Raw genomic sequence first — 22665 nt, 5'->3', positions numbered from 1 at the left:
GAAACAAGAAGGCAAGTTATGGAATCACAGAGGAATAGGATGCTGGCAGGAACACTCAGGAGGAAGTGAGCTGAAGCCCAGGTGGAAGGCAGGAGGGAAGAGAAGGAGAGGTGGGAAACAAAGAGGACTGGCTGGCCTCATTCACTCCGGAAAGTAACCCAGTGGCCAAGGAGGTCAGGTCCCAGCCTGTGTGAGTGAACCGAGTCCTCTCCCAGGACAGCACCATCTCTTCCTCTGAGGATGCTGATGCTCATGGCCTGAGTACCAGCTTCTGTCACCAGCAGGAGAGGAGAGCTCACATTCAGATCCCCCTCTTGAGAAATCACAAGGATCAGTCCACCTCAGGGCACCGAGTGAAAATGGCAGGTGGATTTGGTTTTATAAAGGTTTTCTTTTTCCCAAAAGTTATTTTTCCCCAGGAAGGAACTGAGTGTGTGGGAGGTACCCTTTGAGTCCCCCATTTCTGAAAACATCAATCCTCAGTTCATCCCTTTATCAGGGGTTATGATAGGCACCTTTAAAAGCAGTCATCCTCCCCCTCCCCCACCTCCCACCCATTGTCAGCGTGTCTTTGGTGGCTAGAATCCCCAATCTGAACAAATAGTGCTCTGCAGGCTGTCATCTTTATTTTTTTTTTCCTCTGGGATGTATCCAGCTCCAGGCCAACTGTGCCAGACTTTGTCCCCATAAGGACCATTCAGTGGAGGACACAGCAAGTGAATAGGGCCCACTAATTGAGTGCCTCCTGTCTTTGTCCTGGCTTTCTGATCTCTTTCCACCCAAGCCAGTGGCATTTTGCTTGTGCACTTCTCCCTGAGTGACACATTAGCTCTTTAGAGATTCCAGTGCCTGATTCCATCAGCCATCCAGAGCCCGTGTACTTTGGAAAGCCGGTGGGAAATTCAGCAGCCTTCTAAAGATACAGATTACCTGCACATCTGTCAGGGTTTAGTTAAACATGACTGACTAATTTATCCTGCAGTGTGAGACGGGGATTCATTTCCCTTGCAAGTTGACTTGGCAATTTTCTCTGCTCGGAGAACATTTAGAATAGATGGTGTGCATGGCAATTGAGAAGAAATAGATGCTATTAATTTTCCATTTTCAAATGTGAGATTGACTCTAGAGCCCACATCCCACTCCCATCAGGAAAACAGACCACATCCTCTCCCGATACGAGCCACTTGGCATCTGAAGAGTCATGAGAGTGAGGGCTCTTTCCCGAGCTTCCGAGTCGGGGCTGTCAGTCAGCGTGTCCCTGTGGACCTGCTCCTGAGGCAAACCCATGAGTCACAGCCCCCTCCTGGCTGTGTGCGTGGCTTAGCACGAGATGCTGGTTCCCGGCTTGAGCGGGCGTGGGATCTTCTTCCTCAGCCCATCTTTATACACCAAAGGGTGGCGGAGCACCTGGGTGGTGCAGTCCGTTGAGCAGTTGAGCGTCTGCCTCTTTGTTTCGGCTCAGGTCATGATCTCAGGGTCATGAGATCTAGATCTCTCTCCCTCTCTCTAAAATAAACATAAAACTGAAAAACACCAAAGGGAAGCAGTAGAGATAACAGATATCAGGATATCATGATGAACCTCCAAAAAGTTGGAAATCCCCAAGGGATAGCTGATGTCATCCCATATTATCCAGCTCTTGGGAGACACTCTGTATCTGTGCTGTCTGCCATGGTGTCCCCAGCCGCGTGTGACTGTTCAGTGGGGTGGGTGTGACTGGAAAACTCTATTTTAACTTTTTTTTAAAATTTATTTAAATTATTAATGTAAATAGGGACATCTGGCTAATGGTAACTGTGCTAGAGAGTACAGGTATCCATTTTCCCCAGCGTCTTATGTGGACAAAGCCAGTTTTGTTGAGGTGCATTTGTCTTACTGGTTTTCTGAATGCCGTGATAAATGCTCTGAGCTTACCTGTAAATCATCCATTAAATCATGGCTGGCACACGCCGAGTAATTGTTACATACCATTTGCTTTGTAAGCCCTTTACATACTTGGTCGAACTCATGGTCACATAGTGGTATTCTGGGTTTAGAGCTGAGGATACGGAGGCGCTGAGAAGTTGGGAATTGTTGGGGTCACCCAGCCAGGCAGTAGTAAAGCTGGGATTCATTCCAGGCACTGTGAGCCCAGAGCTCTTACGCTCTGCTGCCTCTAAAGACAGTTCTTGGTGCCATTTCCTGGCTGGTGTTTTAAGATAGAGTCATGTCCTGGTTGAAAGCAAGGCCAAGTATCTTGAGGTCCTTAATAACGTGAGTGCAAATAATGCATACACTCCATGCCTGGCCCAGTGTAGATCTGGATCCTGGCTGGAATGAGGACAGCGGTTAGGAGAGCACTAAGACTCCACAGACCCAGCCTGGGTCTGTCCACCCACCACAATGGAGAGTCAGGAAGACCTTTCCACCCGAGGTCTGTTAAGTTCGGCTCTATTCTCCGTCAAGCCCCAAACTCTAGGCTAAGGAAAGATGGGCTTTTCTTGAAAGCAGACATGGATTGTAAAAATGAGGGGGAAGATCTGTATGATACTATTCTCTTCTTTGGGAGGCAGATGGGGGCTTATGCCTTCAATTCAGTGAGAGTGTGCATTGATTAAAGGCCGGACTGGAGTTTTGGCAGGACTGTCTACTCATTCATCATTGCCCCCATGCCTTTCAGTAAAGAGCCTGATGCTAACAGTCTCTCTAGACCAGTAGAGTCCAGCCTTAATCTACATCCCATCAGCTCCATTAGATATTTAGAACTTGGCTCTGCATTATAATGGTGTTTTGCTGGACTTCTATGCTCCCTGTCTCCTGTAGCTTTAGAATTTGGGCAAGGCAACTGTTGTGGGTTTGTGTCTTTGTCCATTCTTATTGGGATTTTGGCCGCTTGGGTTTCCAATTTCTTACCCTCCAGATGCTAAAGGCTAGTTTTTCTGCCTCTTAGAAGTGGGCCACTGTCTGGACCCTTCATTAGGATTCTCTATACCCAGAATTAGGGTGATGTCTGGAAGCAAGGCTAAATCAGCTCCTTTTTCCACACCATTGTTCCTCCTCTGGGGATTTTCCCCCTCAAGCCTTTCATAAGCACCCTAGGAGACCTTCACAGAGTGTGCACCCCCCTACCCATCCATCCCATTTAGGTTTTCTTCTTGTTCTCAAAAGTATTCCTTGGCCCCAGTTCCTACCATGTACCCTAAAAGATGAGCCTCATAGTTAGAGATAGGCTGCGTGCAAATAGAAAGGACTCTTGGATGAAGGTGGCATCTATCTGTCTATAGGGGAAAGTCAAGTCTCTCTGCCAAAAGGCCAGCAGAATAGGCTACACGCACAAATCCCGACGTTGGGCTAAAACAAAATTGATAGTCTGTTGTTACTGGGATCTCTTGGTGTTCCAGGCAGCCTCTAAGGACATTTGCTCTTCCTGAGTGTTAATCTCTTGGCATGAGTTTAGTGGGCAATGTCATCTCTGGCCAACTGCAGTAGCAAGTTCTATCGGGTTAGCAAGAGGGATCTTTTAGTCTTTGGAGGCCGGTGCACGACTCTGAGACTGTTAGCATTGGTTTTAACAGCTCAGAAGCAGTCCAGATTCAGTTCTGAGCAATGCTGCTTTACCCCAGGAGTCCAGGCTTTCTGTCGTGCTCCTTACCTGTGATTGCAGCATCTTTGGGCTGTTTTCCAAGTGGGGATAAGGCACTGCATCATAGTTGGAGAGGGAGGTTTGTTTTGAGCATGGCTTTGTGGATAGCATTGCATATTGAGGGCACAGAGCTAACAAGAGAAGAAAGTCCATGGACTCACTGTTTCTTTCCTTTGCTTTTCTGCAGCCTGCACAGATAAGGAGTTGAGGAACCTCGCGTCCCGGCTGAAAGACTGGTTTGGAGCCCTTCACGAGGATGCCAACAGGGTCATCAAGCCCACCAGCTCTGATGCAGCTCAAGGCAGTAAGACCACTTTATTCTCACTAATTGATTTCATTTTATGTACCATATTTCCTTAGTGACTAGACACTGTTGATTTAACAGTAGCCTTTTGGGGTAATCAAAGAAACACTATGTTAAATGCACACACCGACTTAAAATATTTTCTTGATTCCCAAGCATTTCCCCCTCGTCCATATAACAACTTAATTTTTTAAAGTCTGGCCACAGAACTATCCTATGTTTAGTATAGAGACTTTGGAAAGTACAGAAACTATTTAAAAATCCACCATTTTAACAACTGTAAGCATGTTGTGGCATATACTTGCATTTTTTTCCTTGCCATACAGAAAAAAAAAAAAATCTATGTGTCTTTGTATATACATACAACACACACTTCACAGGCTGTCTTACGAGCTTTTATCACTCAGCAACATTCTTTGACCTTCTATGTTGTTGAGTAGTAGTGCACTTTGTACTAGCTACACAGGATTTCAAGTAACAGAATTTATGTAATTAGGCCTCTATTTTGGAGCGTTGAAGTCATTCCTAATGTTCAGCTTCATAAGCAACTCTGTACCACACATCTTCGATAATGTATCCCCGCCCCCCCCCCCCCCATCAGTGCATTGGCAGAGCCTGTATTCAGAGCCTCTTCATAAGCTAAAGAGAAAACTCAGAGTGGGTGAGCATTTTTGTACCTTGATGGACTCTCTCATTGAACTCAAAGACGATTAGGGGTAGGCTTCTCCACGCTGTGGCCCCGTGGCTCAGAATGTCCTACCCAATAACACAGTTGTTCAAACATAGGGAGTTTTGCAACTGTAAGGATCCAGAGCTTAACCACCCTCTGGTCTTTGGGTGGTTAAGAACAGTCGCCTTAATTTTGGGTTATTCTTTGAGACTTGTAGCTATAGAGACTGGTAGAGATTATTGATCTAGGGGACAATTCTTTTACTAGTTTGGATCTTATAGTTTAAGGGAAAGATAGTGTTTGCTTCTCAGGATCTAAGTATCCAAAGAGTGGTTTTAGGTGGTTGAGTCTGTGGGAAAGAAGAAGGAAGATAGTTTCTTCTTCTAGTTCTGCTGGAGGCTTCCTTGGGAGTTTGTGGACAATTAATTCACAGATGGTGTAGAGGAACTTTTCCCTGGGACCCTCTAGGAGCAGCCCAGCTCTCGGGCTTTCTGAACAACCTTTCAAGAAGAGCAGATTGATATGCAGAGAGCTTCTCCTTGCAGCCTCCAGTCCCATGAGACTCCTTCTGCAGGCAGCTGGGGAGCTAGCAAAAGACCTGCCCTTGGCCAGAAGCAGATTGGGTCCCCAAAGAGGCTTTTAGGTTTGATGTCCCGAAGCAATTGCTGTGAAGGGAATACAAAGGAACAAGACTTGGTTAGCCCACAAGACCACAGGAGGGAGAGTTGTTTTTATCAGTTCAGGAGTTGTGAAGAGGAAACCATGGAACCTTACAAGTCCCACATGCTTGGGGCCACCTAGAAGGGCTGTTCTCTTCCCCGCTCCACCTCTACATACCAGACGCAGGTGTCTTTTCTCTAGAACCTTCCAAATGGGTGCTGGGGAGGTGGGGCCTTGACCTTTAGACTACTGCCCAACCAGCTCGGCACTTTTCTTTGGTGGTCAGTGAGCGGGAAGCTTCTCTTGGCCATGTAGTAAAATGTTAATATCCTGTAAAATTGATGCTTAGTACATAAAATATTCTATATAAAACTGTGGAGCCATTTAGTGTCAGCGTAAATGATCTTGCTTTACTCAGCAGCCCCTAAGGACATCCCCATCATAGAGATGGTTCAATCATGACCTTCAAAGAAGAGGCCCCATTATGTCCCCTAGTCTCTCTTGAGAAGGGGGATGTTTTCTAAGACATGTTATAAGGTGTCAATGGGAATAAATTTAAAAGCTGATTTTTATGTTTGAAGGGCCAAACTCTGCAGCAGCTAGAGAACTTCTCTCAACACATGCTTTTACTGAGCACCTATTACCTGCCTGCCCTGGCAGAGGCTACTGAACACATTCTTTGCCCTCGAGTTGCTTAGCATCTGATGAACATGAACTGACAGTAAGGGGAAGCAGAGGGTTCTGGAAGAGCTCAGAGGTGGAGGTGCTATACTTACTTCACTGGTTTCTGGACAGTAAAGACCCTTTTGTAGAAAACCAAGGCTTTTAAAAGGGTGGGTGCCTTTTGCTCTGTCTCACATTCTCCAAGCAGGGGTTGGTCATGCACACAGCAACCCGCTGAGCAGGGAGTGGGCAGTCAACCCCATCAGGGCCTCAGATGTGGCTGCTGTATCCCCCCTTGCACTGCCCATCCTCAAGCATGGTCCCTAAGCCAGCTGGATGTCCTCAAGGTAAGAGGATCACGTGAGGCACAGGCAGCCCCGGGAGAAAAGGGATTGAGAATATAGACTCAGGCCTGGACCACCTGCCTTAGAAGCCCAGCTCCACAATTATAGGATCTTGAACAAGTCACTTAAGCCTTGAGCTTTACCCCCCCACCCCCCTGCCCATCTGTAAAGTAGAAGGCATACAGCATTTTAGAGGACTCTTTAGAAGGATTCAGTGAGATAATTAAAAATAAGGTGCTTAGAGGACTACCTTAAATAACAGAAAAATGAACTTTTACAGTAATTTTCCTGGGAAAATAAAACCACTTCTACAAATCCAGCTAATGGAACAATTTGAAATTGCATAGTGCTTTTGATTCTGAAAGAAAGACCAATTTTAGATTTGGGGCAGGCCTTCTCTGGGGGTTGTCTACAGTAGACTCAATATCCTGAGTGTTAAGCAAAGTATTATTATTCTAGTGCGTACAGTTCCATTGTGGAAACAAATAATTCTTTAAGAAAACTACCCCTCCTCCCCCAGGGAAATAAGAAAGAAATTATTGTCTGAGTCAGTTTGGATTCCATATCCTGTATCTCTTTAGGGGACTGCAGAAAAGAAGAATGGGGAATAGAGGCAGGAACCTGGCTTGTTTTCCCATTAAGGTTCAGACGGCTTGGATTTAACAGTCCTTTGGGACATAATCAGTGCTTCTGGATTGTGCTATATAGTTTCATTTCACTGCCATCTTTTTTTACAATAGTTTCTTTTGTTTTGGTGTTTCAGATATTTTCCCCTAAATATAAAAGTGTAGTTTGCAGGGGCGCCTGGGTGGCTCAGTTGTTGAGCAACTGCCTTCGGCTCGGGTCATGGTCCCAGAGTCCTGGGATCGAGCCCCGCGTCGGGCTCCCTGCTCCGCGGGAGGCCTGCTTCTCCCTCTCCCACTCCCCCTGCTTGTGTTCCCTCTCTCGCTGTGTCTCTCTCTGTCAAATAAATAAATAAAATCTTTAAAAAAAAAATGATTTAAAAAAAAAAAGTGTAGTTTGCAGAATCACAAGTTTTTCCTTTTACTCACCATGTTTGTACTCTTCCTTTTGGTCATACCCTATTTTAAGCAAGTCTGGTAAATGAAAACTTGTATTTACATCCCAGATAAATTAGTGTTGGGGAGTTTGTCCCTTTGGGACATACTTTTCTCAAACGCTGATTTCTGTTTAAGAGCATTTTAAATTATTTTATTTAACCCCCCATGCCTCAGTAGGGGAGCGGGTGGTGTGGGCCCTGGGCCTCCTCTTGGGTGGGGCCAGACCAGGCTTGGTGGCCGCTGAGATGCACCCTTTTCTCTGCAGGATTTGACACCAGCATCCTGCCCATCTGCAAGGACTCCCTGGGCTGGATGTTCAACAAGTTGGACATGAACTATGACCTCCTGCTTGACCACTCAGAGATCAATGCCATCTACCTGGATAAGTATGAGCCCTGTATCAAGCCTCTTTTCAACTCCTGTGACTCCTTCAAGGATGGCAAGCTCTCCAACAACGAATGGTGCTACTGCTTCCAGAAGCCTGGAGGTGAGGCAGGGGAAGGTGGGGGGTCCCACACTCAGGGCAGCCACACTGGGCACCGAAGGCCTGCGTATCAAACACTAGAGAGGCAGGTGGAGGTCAGCAGGCCAAAGAACACAGCTAGAGAATAAAGCAGTCAGCTGATAGAATGGCAGATGCAAAGGCTCTTTTCTTCTCATTTTATTTTTATCATTGTATATTAGAAGATCCAAAAGCATACTGAAAGGGCCCATTACCTCACTCTCCCTTGGGGAAAATCTCTTAATCATCACGTGCCTCAGCTTTTACATCTGTAAAATGGGTGTAGAAACCTTTGCTACATCATTGCCAACGTCACTGTGAGATCCTTTATGTGAGAAATACTGTACAAATGGACAAATACCGTAATGCTCCTTGTCACATGAATTCTCCATGTTCCCCTTGGAGAAAGCCTCTTGTCAGCTTCTCTGGGGTAAACATGGGTTTATCCTGAATCTCCTAGGCAAGGATATTTTGGTTATAAACTCCAGCTCACTTTTTGAGGAGGAGGAGGAGTATGTGGAAAGAATACAGGAGCATCTCATGTCATGGCAAGTCAGACGAGAGAGTTGCCTACAGCCTCTCAGGAATCCAGAGGCAGGAGCTCTGAGTCTCCGGGAGGGGCCACATGGTCTGAGTTTCCTTCTTCTGTCTTAGCTTCCTGGGCTTGTGCACCCAAGTGTGGTGATTCACAGCTAGTTGGACTAGCAGAGAGTGGCTTGTATCTGAATTCCAGTCCCACATCCCAAAGCTGGTTCAGCAGGAGTCAGGGATCATGGATAATCTACTCCAAGCATGGCCGGGAGAACCCAGGAACGGAAGATGGCTACAAATATTATAGTTTTAAAAAATTATGTGTGTGTCTATTCCTCCATGCGCTCAGAGTCACTGTACACACAGCAGAAAATGTAGGCATTGCAAAAGGGCACCCAGTGTCAAGTACATGTATCTGTTGGTAGGACTACAAGATACATTCCTAAAAGCAGAATCACTGGTTGTAGGGCATGTGCATTTTTAATATAAGTATTATTTCCAATTTGCCTTCCAAAATGGTTGTACTAATTTTTACTCTTACCAAGAATACCTAGTTCTCTGTGGTGTCATTTTTGGTGTGTTTTTAGGAATTTTCCCTAAGTGGAGGATATTAGTACTGTTCTGGTCACATGTGTTGCAAATATTTTTTTTCCCCAACTGTGACTTGGTGCATTTTTGCTAGGAAGAAATTTTTCAATTTAGCAATGTAAAGTTTCTCCATCTTTTATGGTTTTTCAGAAGCCATAGGGCTTACATTAAGCTTAGAAAGGTATTTTGTACCATGAAATACTAAAGCAATTCTCTTGTGTTTGTGTTTTCATCAGTACCTTTTGGTTGGTTGGTTGTCTATTGAAATCTTGTATCACTTCAGATTTTTTCGGTGTGTGGTCAGGTGGCGTCCCAGACCCTACCCCCACCCCCACCCCTGGAGAGGGTTGTTCAGTCATCTTTCTGTCATTTATAGACTAACCCATCATCCTCCTCTAATTTGAATGCTTCCTCTATTGTATATAAAACTTCTTCATCTGTATCTGTCTATTCCTACATCTAGTGGGGCCCTCCTCTCCTGCCACTAATCTTTCAGAATTTTCCTGGATGTTCTTATGCTTATTGTTACACGTCTTATTAATCTAGAGAGAACTGATAGCTATGTAATATTGAATCCTTTGATTCTAGAACAGCATCTATTAACCAACGGAGTTACCTTTTTAAGTTTTGTTTGTTTAAGATTTTCTCTCTATTATATTTCCTTGCTGGTGGTTGTTTCATGATTCATTTTGTTTGCAGCCCCCTTACTAAATTCTCCTTTTGTTTGTAATAATTATTCTGGTTGGTTTCCTTTGATTTTTTATCCTCTGCAAAGTAATCGTTTTTTTTCTTTTTCTGTTTTTATATCTATCTCATCTCTTTTCTCATCCTATCAGCTGGTACTTCCAAATTAGTGTTGAATAATAGCCATGTTCTTATCTTAATAAAAATACTTGGAGTGATCCAGTACTGAGTACTAAGATGGCTTTGGGCTTGAGTCCATATAATCTCCTGTGACTCTAGCCAGGGTTCAGGCTTAACCTAAGTAAGCAAAGCCTCAGTGCTCATGCCTCCCTCAGAGGTGTGAACGCCGGGACCCTGAGGGTGAGGCTTACTAGAGGACAGAGGTGGTCACCGCACTAGGTGGATTCCCTGGGTGGGCCATCCTTTGAGCAACGGCTGAAGGAGGCCAGAACCCATCTAGGTAGGAGAAGTTGAGCCAAGTACAATCAAAGTCAATTTGTTGTAGTTGTTTCTCATTTTCTGCATTTCCCTCAAGTAAGCTGCTTTATTTTTTGTTGGGTTCCCACCACCTCCCTCCCTGACCCAGAACCAGTCCTGGGAATTCTGTTTGCTCTCCACATGTCTTCATTATTTCCTGTTTATTAATGTGTCAAGGCTAAAATTTTTTCCAAGGCCCCTCGTTTTGCTCTAGACCATAGGTATTCCATACATGGTATTTTTACTAGGATAAATGTGTAGATATTCTACAATTAAGGCTCTGAGCACCTCCTAGGCCCCCCAAAATTTTGAGAGCACATTTTTCTTTCATTTTCTGTTTGGGTTTTAGAACTTTTTTTCAAAAATTCTCACTGGAATTATATTCCTTGAAAGAAAACTTGAATATTTGCAAATATTGCTGTTTGCTTTTATTTTTAATACAGAAACAAAGATGCTAAGTATAAACGTCTTAGAGCCAGAGGTTCTTATACTGCTATCTATCTTTAAATATGATTCTCCTAGCACTCGGCTTAGCTATACAATAATGGGAACCCATGCTAATTCTTTTCCCGGGGACAGATGTCATGCATCTTTAAGCTGTGGAATTAAAACTCTGGTTCCATTTGATTAGTCTTCCCATAGGAGTATCAGTAACATGGATGTTACACCTGACTTCTGCTTCAGAAACAAACTTCATTTATTTCAGTGTTTAATTTTGTCAAGGAGTAACTCTTGTCTCTGCTCAGCAGCCAGCATTTTTTTTTTCTGTTAGAATTCTTAACCTGGCATTTGGTCTCGCTCTAGACTTTTTCTTGCAGCACTTTCTAGTACGTCTCAGCATGATAGAAGTAGAATTTTTACAATTACCGTGGGACATTTTGAGGAACGTGTGAATGAAGGTGACTCGTGCTGTCTTGGAATAGTCTTCCAAATGTGTATGGTTTCACACAAAAATGACCCTTTCCACTTGCAAAAGAGGAATAATGGTACCTACTTTGTGGGGTTGTTGTAAAGAGTATGACAAAGTTCTAGAACATTTTCTGGTACGTGTGTCCTAGTAAATGCTACCTTTAATCGTCAAAGATGGAATTAATTTCCATTTTCCTTGCTTGTCTTCAATTGGCATCTTTCTCCTATACTCAGAAGGCACCTTAAACCCAGAACTGAACAAATTTGTTAGCTCTTCTAGCAAAACAGGGTAGTGTGCAACGCACAGGGTAACAGATGTAAAGAGGTACTTGGGTATTTACTACAGGCCCCAAAGTTGCTTGGACAGAAGTAGTGTAAGGCCCTTGAGCACATGGTAGAGCCTCCCCCAGCCAACTCATGGTGACACTCAAGATGGGGGAGGCCATCTTGCTTTAAGCTCAGAATGGAGTAAGTTCTCGGGAGACAGGAGAACCACACTCCCATCTGCCCTACTTAGCCATCAGTCCTTATTACAATTGGAGACTTGGAGGCTGAGAGAGAGACTTGCCCAAAGCATTCAGCTATGAGGTGGCAGAGCTGAGAGTTAAGGTTTCCCTTTTCTCCATTCACTGCTTCTCTACGTATCTCAGATAGCTTCATAGTTGTCCCTTGAGGCGTGTGTTGTACTTTCCTGGGGTAGTGAGCCAGAAGGTCGAAAGTAGCTATTCTAATCCTCTTTGTCTCCTGCAGCAAGACCTGGGGTACATGAAGTATTTGTCACCTTCCCTCTGGTTAGTTGCTCGCATATGGGCATTCAGAACATTTAACCACTAGGAATCTTTGGTCCTGGTTCGGTTCTCAGCTGATTAAAATGTCTATTACCAGATCACCTAGTTGGCACCTAACATTTGCTTCCATTGAGGGTGGGCAGAAAAATTACAATGCAAGTAGCCCCCAAATACTATTTAAGTACCCCACAGTGTAAGATTTTTATTTAGTAACACTAATAGCCTGAATTTGTTTTGCTGTATAATAACAAACAGCATATGGAGTAATTCCAGTCCCAGGTGTGTCACTGTGTACATTTCACGTCAAGAGTGAAGCCAATCATTAGAGATTATGTCCTGCACCACCATCTGGAGACTGACTTTCATAAATGATTTTTTAGGTCTCCCTTGCCAGAATGAAATGAACAGGATTCAGAAGCTGAGCAAGGGGAAAAGCCTGTTGGGTAAGTACAATTTCTTGTTACTCATTTAAACAACTAATTAAACTATTATTGAGCCACAGCAATGGTTTCAGTGTTTCCTGAAAGAAATGTGTCGCTTCATCCCCAGACGGCTGGCCAGGCGTAATTTTAGAATCGCTGCCTCCTCCCTTAGCCTGGGACTAGTGGGCGGGAACCCAGCACCATGTCTACGGCTAGCCCCTCCCTTACTTGAGCTTTACAGACCAAGTTGTCCATTCAAGGAGGAAGACGGGCTGCACCCTCTTCTGTATTTATAAGATATCTTGGGTTCAAAGACTTGAGTGTGCATAATAATCCACAGAGGAAAGCATATACATTTCTCTCTCTGAATGAGACCTGTGTTTTTCTCCTGGACATGCCAGTCTGTGGCTGAGGTAGAGGTAACAAATGCTGGCTTGTTGAAGTGCTCCCTTGCAGCTGCATGTTCTCTTCCTCCAGCGCTCAGGGGCCGTCAGGGCATTCAGACCAAGCCATTGCAGAGAGTGCTAAAGCTCATTTGTTGGCCAAAAAAGGAGTCTGTGTTGCTTTACTTGCTTTTTAAAAAGAGAGGTGCAATACCCCAATTCAGAATTATTCTTGTTAAGCTGTAAGAAGCAGGTCCGTTGCCTAAGTAGCTTGCCGTTTCAGACGTGTAGCTATTTACTGGAAGAAAATGGACAAGTTTTCTGTAGACTGGACTGTCAAAAGTAGGCAGTCTGTGAACTCTGGCAGGTTCTCCTCCACTGCTTTTTGGGTCACCTCAGAATACCTAGATGCTCTTTCTTCTACTTTTGAAAGTTATTCTATTCATTGGCTCGCCTCAGATGTTTCACTTCTGATAATGCCCCCTGTTCAACTCAGAAATGATCTGTGTGGACCTAGGTTCTAAAAAGACAAAGGCATCTTTCTGGTGTGAAGGCAAACTGGCTGGCTCCCTCCTATGCTGCGTTACTTGGGATTTGAGTGATGTACCTAAGGTGCACAGGTATAGAATTAGTATAAATCTATTTTTAAAATTTTATTTTCATTGGCTATCTTCTGGGTGCTTCATTATTTAATAATGAATGAGACATTTATAAGTCATCTTCCATTTTCCCTACCTCACCCGAATGAAGTGCCTGTCTTTGTCCTATCATGAATCTTTATCACCTCTCCCCACATATGGAGATCACTCTGGCTGAGTCATATCATTGACCTTCTTGCACATTCTTCTTTTCATGGGGCAATTTTCAGGGGCATTTTTGAGTTTAAAAAATAAAGCAAGCACCAACAACCTCCAATCAGTTATAATTACAGCCTACTTAGGAATTCTAGTACATTATAGATTTAGAGCAACACCTGCTTCTTACCTACCTGAGGCTAAGTCCAGTATGTATGTTTGTTGTTGTTTGTAAAGTGCTACTGTTTTCCAACTGCAGCTCAAGGAGAAGGATCAGTATTTCCTCACCTTTCTAGTAGTAGTTCTCCTTTGCAGACTTTGATTGAGAATCTGTTCACAAATCTCTCTGCCTTTTCATCATGGGAATCCTCTTCTCCCGCTGTGCACTGGCTGAGATCGTGCGTCCAACTCTGGCACAAGCACATTTACCTGCCATTTAGGAATGATTTTCTATGGTTATCTATTTGAGAGAATAGCCTGGGGAGCAGTGTGATGAGGAGTCGTTGCCATAATCAGTAGGATCTGAGGTTAAATCCAGTTCAGAATAGCAAAACCATGGCCTCCCATGCTACACTTCTTTCTGGAGTCTAGTACTCAAAGACCTTTGTCTTCACATCAGTGTTACTACTCTGGTCACAGGAGTATTTTCCTATAGAAGATGAGCACGCAGTTGTGAAACACTCATACAGAGGTATTCTCAAACCATACGTTAAGTTTACTAGCCCCAGACTTGCTAAAATATCACCAAAGAATTTACTCTATAGAAAAGAAACAAGACAATATGACCTATAGAAATGTTCTATAGCAAGCAAGGATTAAAATTTTAGACTTTTGGGGACAGTGAGAATAAAAGGTGGCAAGCTTTCCTAGATTAACTTGAAACCTTATTATTGAATTTCCCCAGAGAAAGATATAACAAGAATATATTGTTGTCAAAACTATACAAAAAAAGATGGACCTAAAAAACTTGATCATTTCAACAAAAATCAGGAAAGGGGGAAAAAGAAGAGCATGTGTAACTGTAATTGGACACATAACATACCTCTTGAAACTTAGCTTAAGTAGACGAAATGAATAACATGATTAATTAGCATTCATATATATGTATTCCTGTACTAAGCATGGAATGTATTGTCTTTTCAAACACAATAAACAATCCCCCAAAACCTATCAATCACAGATTAAATTCACTTGCTAAAACACAATTAGATTATTTACCTAAACCCCATACACAGAGGGGGGAGAATATCAAAAATGAAATAAAAAGTACAAAACATTTAGAAGTAAAAGTTTTGTATACCAAATGAAACTTACCTTCAGATGCATTAAAAAAAAAAACAGTAAATGTTTTAATTAAGAAGCTTTATAGGAAAAAATCCATGAAATTGGCAGTAGGAAAAGCTCAAATACTGTTATGAATTGTAACTTCAGCTATAGGACACTTGTGGTTTTCAAATTTCAGCATTAGAATCACTTGGAGGGTTTATTAAAACAGTTTGCTAGGCCTTTCTCTCAAAGTTTCTGATTCAGCAGATCTGGGGTGGGGCCCATGTATTTGCTTTTCTAAGATGTTTCCAGGTATAAACCAAATTCAGGAGTACATTGAAAGGATCATTTACCATGATCAAATGGGATTTAACCCTGAGATGTAAGGATGATTCAAAATAATAGAATGTGGTATCTGAATAGATGCAGAAAATACATTTGACAAAATTCAACATCCATTTATGATTTTTAAAAACTCAACACAAATTAGGTATAAAAGGAAAAATGCCCCATACAACAACCAACATCATACGCAATGGTGAAAGGTTGAAAGCTTTTCCTCTAAGGTCAAGACTAAGACAAAGGTACCCACTCTTAATACTCCTATTCAGCATAGTACTGGAAGTCCTAGCCAGTACAATCAGGCAAGAAGAGAAACAAAAGGCATCCAAGTTGGAAAGGAGGAAGTAAGATTTTGTTTGTAGCTGGTATGTTTTAACCAAGGAAGTGAAAGATCTATACACTGGAAACTATATGACACTGATGAAATAAATCAAAAACAACACAAATTGAAAGGAATCCCATGTTCATGGATCAGAAGAGTTAATATTGTTAAAATATCCATAGTACCCAAAGCCATCTACAAATTAATTGCTATACCTATCAAAAGTCCAATGGAAATTTTTGCAGAGGTAGAAGTAACAATCCTAAAATTCATACAGAACCACAAAGGACCTCAAATAGCCAAAGCAATCCTGAGAAAGAAGAACAAAGTAGGAGACATCACACTTCCTGATTTCAAGCTATATTATCAAGGTATAGTCATCAAAATGGCATGGTGGCATAAAAACAGAAAGATCAAGGAAACAATCAAGAGTCCCATCATAAATTCATGTATATAAGGTCAACTAATATTTGGTAAGGGAGCCAAGAACACTCACTGGAGAAAAGACAGTCCCTTAAATAAATGGTGTTGGTAAAATTGAATATTTATATATAAAAGATTGAAACTAGATCTCAATTTTTATGAGTGGTATAAGATAAATTTGAAATGGATTAAAGACTTAAATGTAAGAATGGAAACCATAAAACTCTAAAAGATAACACAGGGAAAAAGCTGGGCCTTGGCAATGATTTTTTGGATTGGTTGCACAGCAAAAGAAAACCTACCGAATGAGAAAAAAAATATTTGCAAACCATGCATGTGATAAGGGATTAATATCCAAAATGTATAAAGAACTCACACAATTCAACAGCAAAAAAAAAAAAAAAATCTGATTTAAAGATGGGTAGAATATCTGAATAGACATTATTTTTTTAAAGATTTATTTATTTATTGAGAGAGAAAGGGAGTAGGAAGAGGGAGAGAACCTTCAAGCAGACTCTCTACTTAGCACAAAGCCTGATGCAGACTTGATCTCACCACCCATGAGATCATGACCTGAGCAGAAACCATGAGTCAGACACTTAACCAACTGAGCCACCCAAGCACCCTAGAATGGACATTTGTCTAAAGAAAACATACAGATGGCCATCAGGTACAGCAAAAGACGCTCTACATCATTAATCATTACAGAAATGCAAATCAAAACCACAATGAGATACCACCCCACACCTGCTACAGTGACTATCATCAAAGCAACAATGACAACAAATGCTGGCGAGGTCACAGAGAAAAGGGAAGCCTTGTGCACTGTTGATGGGAATGCAAACTGGTACAGCCACTATGGAAAGAGGTATGGAGGTTCAACAAAAAATTTAAAATAGAACTACCATATAATCCAGAGGAGCAAGATGGCGAAGGAGTAGGAGACCTAAATTTCGTCTGGTCCCAGGAATTCATTCTGAACACCTATGAAATCAACAGGGGATCAAAGAATAGCAGCAACTCTCTGAGTAGAAAAGCGACCACTTTCTGGAAGGTAGGATGTGCAGAGACGTGAATGCAAGGCGATATTCGGGAGGATAGCGGGGGAGGGGCCTCCGTCGGCCACTTCTAGCAAGTGATAAAGCCAAAGAGCACAAAATCGGAACTTATAGAAGTCTGCTCCACTGAGGGACGTCGCTCCAGTGGCTAAGCAGGGGTGGAACCCTCGCGGGACAGTGTGGTCTCAGGACCCTCAGGGTCACAGGAAGACCGGGGGTGCCTGACTGTGGCAGAGCTCCCAGGTATCAGAGCAGGGAAGCCAGCTGCAGAGATGGAGCCAAGGAGTGGGCTCTCAGCTTGGGGTTGCCATAACCCGTGATCCACAGCACAGCTGGGCCACTGCTCCAGCAGGGACCCAATAAGTGGCAGATCAGGGGAGACTCCCCTTCCTCCCCCGGGAGGAGCAGTGCGGGAGTGCACCACAGGGATCTGCTGGGTTTGGAGACTCCACACAGCGTCGTGCGCCAGAGAGAAACGCTCAGTCACAGGCCGGGTGAGCACGGAGTGCGGCCGGAGACTGGGGAGACGGGAGTGACTGACTGCTTTTCTCTGGGGGCTCACTGAGGAATGGGGCCTCGAGTTCTCAGCTCCTCTAGGGTGGAGATTGGGAGGCCACCATTTTCACACTCATCCTCCAAAGCTGCACGGAAAGCTTGCAGGGAACAAAAGCTCCCGAGAGCAAACCCGAGCAGATTACTTAGCCCAGACAGGCAAGGGCGGGGCAATTCCACCTCCGGCAAAGGACATCTGAGAACCATGGCAACAGGCCCCTCCCCCAGAAGATCAGCCAGAACAGCCCGCCAAGACCAAGTTTACCGATCAATGAGAACGGCAGAACTCCAGCACTAGGGGAATACTGCACATAGAATTCATGGCTTTTTTCCCATAATTCTTTAGTCTTTCAACTGTTTAAATTTTCTTTATTTTTTTCTATTTTTTGTGAATTCTTCTTTTTCCCTTTTTCAACCAACATCTTATCAATCCCTTTTTAAAAAAATCTTTTTCGATTTTCATTTTTAGAGTCATATTCTATCCCTTCATTGTAGTTAACATTTTTTGTATAAGTTTTTTTCTCTTTAAAATTTCGGGAAACAGTTTCTTCTAACAGACCAAAATATACCCTAAATTTCCAGTGTATGGCTTTGTTCTAGTCTCCTGCCTGATCACATTTTTCTTCTTTCTTTTTTCAACCAACTTCTTATAAAATCCTTTTATAAAATCTTTTATAATTTTCATCTTTACAGTCATATTCCATCCCTTCATCGTATTTACCCTTATTTTTGTATATATATAAGTTTTTCATTCTTTAAAATTTTGGGAGGCAGTTTCTTCTAACAGACCAAAATACACCCAAAATCTAGTGTGTGGCTCTGATCTATTCACCAGCATGATCATATTTTTTTTTCCTTTCCCTTTCTTTTCCCCCTGGTTTCAGGTCTCCTCTGATTTATTTAGTGTATATTTTTCTGGGGTCATTCTTACCCTTTTAGCATTTTGATCTGTCATTCATCTATTCTCCTCTGGACAAAATGACAAGACAGAAAAACCTCAAAAAAAAGAACAAGTGGCAGTACTGACTGCCAGGGACCTAATCAATATGGACATTAGTAAGATGGTAGAACTAGAGTTCAGAATGACGATTATAAAGATACTAGCTGGGCTTGAAAAAAGCATGGAAGATACTAGAGAATCCCTTTCTGGAGAAATAAAGAACTAAAATCTAACCAAGGCGAGATCAAAAAGGCTATTAATGAGGTACAATCAAAAACGGGGGCTCTAACCGCTAGGATAAATGAGGCAGAAGAGAGATTTAGTGATATAGAAGACCAAATGATGGAGAATAAAGAAGCTGAGAAAAAGAGAAATAAACAAGTACTGGATCACAAGGGCAGAATTCAAGAATTAAGTGATACCATAAGACAAAATACTATTAGAATAACTGGGATCCCAGAAGAAGAAGAAAGAGAGAGAGGGGCAGAAGGTACATTGGAGCAAATTATAGCAGAGAACTTCCCTAATTTGGGGAAGGAAACAGGCATCAAAATCCAGGAGGCACAGAGAACCACCCTCAAAAATCAATAAAAATAGGTCAACACCCCGACATCTAATAGTAAAACTTACAAGTCTCCGAGACAAAAAGAAAATCCTGAAAGCATCTCGGGACAAGAGGTCTGTAACCTACAATGGTAGAAGCATTAGATTGGCAACAGACCTATCCACAGAGACCTGGCAGGCCAGAAAGGACTGGCATGATATAATCAGAGCACTAAACGAGAAAAATATGCAGCCAAGAATACTACGTCCAGCTAGGCTGTCATTGAAAATAGAAGGAGAGAGAAAAACTTCCAGGACAAACAAAAACTAAAAGAATTTGCAAACACAAAACCAACCCTACAAGAAATATTGAAAGGGGTCCTCTAAGCAAAGACAGAGCCTAAAAGCAACATAGACCAGAAAGGAACACAGACAATATACAGTAATAGTCACCTTACAGGCAATACAATGGCACTAAATTCATGTTTCAATAGTTACCCTGAATGTAAATGGGCTAAATGCCCCAATCAAAAGACACAGGGTATCAGATTGGATAAAAAAAAAAAAAAACAAGACCCATCGATATGCTGCCTGCAAGAGACTCATTTTAGACCAAAAGACACCTCCAGATTGAAAGTGAGGGGGTGGAAAACCATTTGCCATGCTAATGGACACCAAAAGAAAGCTGGGGTGGCATTCCTTATATCAGACAATTAGATTTTAAACCAAAGACTGTAATAAGAGATGAGGAGGGACACTATATTCTACGTAAAGGGTCTATCCAACAAGAAGATCTAACAATTGTAAATATCTATGCCCCTAAGATGGGAGCAGCCAATTATATAAGCCAATTAATAACAAAAGCAAAGAAACACATTGACAACAATGCAATAATAGTAGGGGACTTTAACACCCCCCCCCCTCACTGAAATGGACAGATAATCTAAGCAAAAGATCAACAAGGAAATAAAGACTTTAAACACACTGGACCAAATGGACTTCACAGATATATTCAGAACATCCCATCCCAAAGCAACAGAATACACATTCTTCTCTAGTGCACATGGAACATTCTCCAGAATAGATCACATCCTAGGTCACAAATCAGGTCTCAACCGGTACAAAAAGACAGGATCATTCCCTGCATATTTTCAGACCACAATGCTTTGAAACTAGACCTCAATCGCAAGAGGAAAGTTGGAAAGAACTCAAATATATGGAGGCTAAAGAGCATCCTACTAAAGAATGAATGGGTCAACCAGAAAATTAAAGAAGAATTTAAAAAATTCATGGAAACAAATGAAAATGAAAACACAAGTGTACAAAATCTTTGGGATGCAGTAAGTATATAGCAATACAAGGCTTTCTCAAGAAATAAGAAAGGTTTCAAATACACAACCTAACCCTACACCTAAAGGATCTGGAGAAAGAAAAGCAATTAAAGCTTAAACCGAGGGGAGAAGGAAAGATGGCAGAGGAGTAAGGGACCCTATTTCAACTGGTCCCTGGAATTGAGCTGGATATCTACCAGACCACTCTGAGCACCCACGAAACCAGCCTGAGATGTAAGAAGATCGGGATCTCTACGAACAGAATATCGCAGGCAGTTAGTTTCAAGGTACGAAGCAGGGAGCCGTGATTCCGCGGGCAGATATCGGGAGGATAAACGGCAGCGGGAGGGTGCCTGGCCGTGGGGATCCTGCATCGCCGGTGAGCGACACCCTTGCACGCTGGGGAAGGGGCACAGACTTGCAGATCGGTAACAGCGGGGAAAGGACTTTAGGGCAGCCCCCAGGGCGGAAACCCGGAGCGGCGGGTTCGCGCATGTGAACTGGAAGCGGCTGGCAGTTTTAGAAGCACAAAGGGCAGAGATGTGCTCTGACCTGGAGGCAGGACTGGGGCGCCGCGGAGGGGCACACAACCCAGGACGCTGCAGTTTATAGCAGCACGGACAGAAACGGAGACAGTGTGGCCTGGAGAGCTCACTGAAGAACAGACTGTGGTCTCTCTGCTCTGAGGCAGAGGGTTGGAAGCGGTGTCTTCTGCTCTGACTCGTGGAAGAGACGCGGAAAGCCTCCAGGGAAAGCCGCCAGAGAACAAAAGCCCCGAAAACTGATACCCGCTGAGCCCATCCCCCGCCACGGGGGCAGGGCAACTCCGCCCAAACAGGGTTGCCTGAGTAACAGCGTGGCAGGGCCCTCCCCCAGAAGACAGGCTGGGAAAACAAGAGGCCAGCAACCCTAAGGTCCCAAGAAAACAGGTGCATCTTGCCTGGGTTCTAGTCAATAATTTGGACTCTATACATTCCCTCAAAAACCCATCAACGGAATGACTAGGAGGAGGAACCCCCAAAATAGGAAAGACTCAGAGACTGTGACTTCTGCCACAGATTTACAAATGGATACAGATATAACCAAGATGCCAGAAATGGAATTCAGGGTAGCAGTTGTGAAGACGGTAGCTAGAATGGAGAAATCAATTAATGGCAACATAGAGTCTCTAAGGGCAGAAATGAAAGCTGAATTGGCAGAACTTAAAAATGCTATCAATGAGATCCAATCCAATCTAGATAATCTAACAGCTAGGGTAAGTGAGGCAGAAGAACGAATAAGCAACCTGGAAGAGAATATAATAGATAAAAAGGGAAAAGAGGAGGCCAGGGAAAAACAACTCAGAATCCATGAAAATAGAGTCAGAGAAATAAGTGACACCATGAAGCATTCCAATGTCAGAATAATTGGAATCCCGGAGGGAGTGGAGAGAGAGAGAGGACTAGAAGATGTATTTGAGCAAATCATAGCTGAGAACTTCCCTAATCTGGGGAATGAAACAAACATTCGCATCCTAGAGGCAGAGCGGACCCCCTCCCAAGATCAAGGAAAACAGGCCAACACCCCGGCATGTAATAGTAAAACTTGCAAATCTTGGAACCAAGGAAACCATCTTAAGGGCAGCTAGGGGGAAGAGATTCCTTACGTACAGAGGGAGGAACATCAGAATAACATCAGACCTATCCACAGAGACCTGGCAAGCCAGAAAGGCCTGGCAAGACATATTCAGGGTAGTAAATGAGAAGAACATGCAGCCAAGAATACTTTACCCCGCAAGGCTGTCACTTAGAATGGATGGAGAGATGCAGAGCTTCCATGACCGGCAGAAACTGAAAGAATATGTGACCACTAAGCCAGCCCTGCAAGAAATATTAAGGGGGTTTCTATAAAAGAAGAAAGACCCCAAGAGTGATCTACAACAAAAATTTAAAGGGACAATCTATACATGTCTTCACAGACATGATGACAATTAATTCATATCTTTCAATCATCACTCTCAACGTGAACGGCCTAAATGCTCCCATAAAACGGCACAGGGTTGCAGACTGGATAAAAAGACAGGACCCATCCATATGCTGCCTACAAGAGACTCATTTTGAATCTAAAGATACATCCAGGCTGAAAGTGAAGGGATGGAGATTCATCTTCCATGCCAGCGGACCTCAAAGCTGGGGTTGCAATTCTTATATCAGACAAATTAGATTTAAAACTAAAGTCTGTAATTAGAGACACAGAAGGACACTATATCATTCATGAAGGGTCTGTCCAACAAGAAGATCTAACAATTGTAAATATCTATGCCCCCAACATGGGAGCAGCCATCTACATAAGCCAACTGTTAACCAAAATAAAGAGTCATATCGATAACAATACATTAATTGTAGGAGACCTCAATACTCCACTCTCAGCAATGGACAGATCATCTAAGCAGAAAATCAACAAGGAAACAAGAGCTTTGAATGATACATTGGACCAGATGGACCTCA

At 43.0% G+C, this 22665-nt stretch overlaps 1 protein-coding gene across 1 annotated transcript in view; it reads left to right on the top strand.

The window, feature by feature from the left end:
• The window catches only part of SPOCK1 (SPARC (osteonectin), cwcv and kazal like domains proteoglycan 1), a 529851-nt gene that overhangs the window by 498433 nt on the left and 8753 nt on the right, over positions 1–22665 (top strand). Inside the window, exons 6-8 of the mRNA XM_021701920.1 lie at positions 3810–3926; positions 7590–7811; positions 12184–12246. Of these exons, the coding sequence (XP_021557595.1) occupies positions 3810–3926; positions 7590–7811; positions 12184–12246 (402 nt within the window). The remainder of the gene's footprint in view (positions 1–3809; positions 3927–7589; positions 7812–12183; positions 12247–22665) is intronic.

The sequence above is a fragment of the Neomonachus schauinslandi genome, chromosome 7 (assembly GCF_002201575.2).
Source record: "Neomonachus schauinslandi chromosome 7, ASM220157v2, whole genome shotgun sequence".
NCBI classification, from domain to species: Eukaryota; Metazoa; Chordata; class Mammalia; order Carnivora; family Phocidae; genus Neomonachus; species Neomonachus schauinslandi.
Note: the sequence above shows the minus strand (reverse complement) of the source record. Positions and strands in the feature narration are given on the sequence as shown.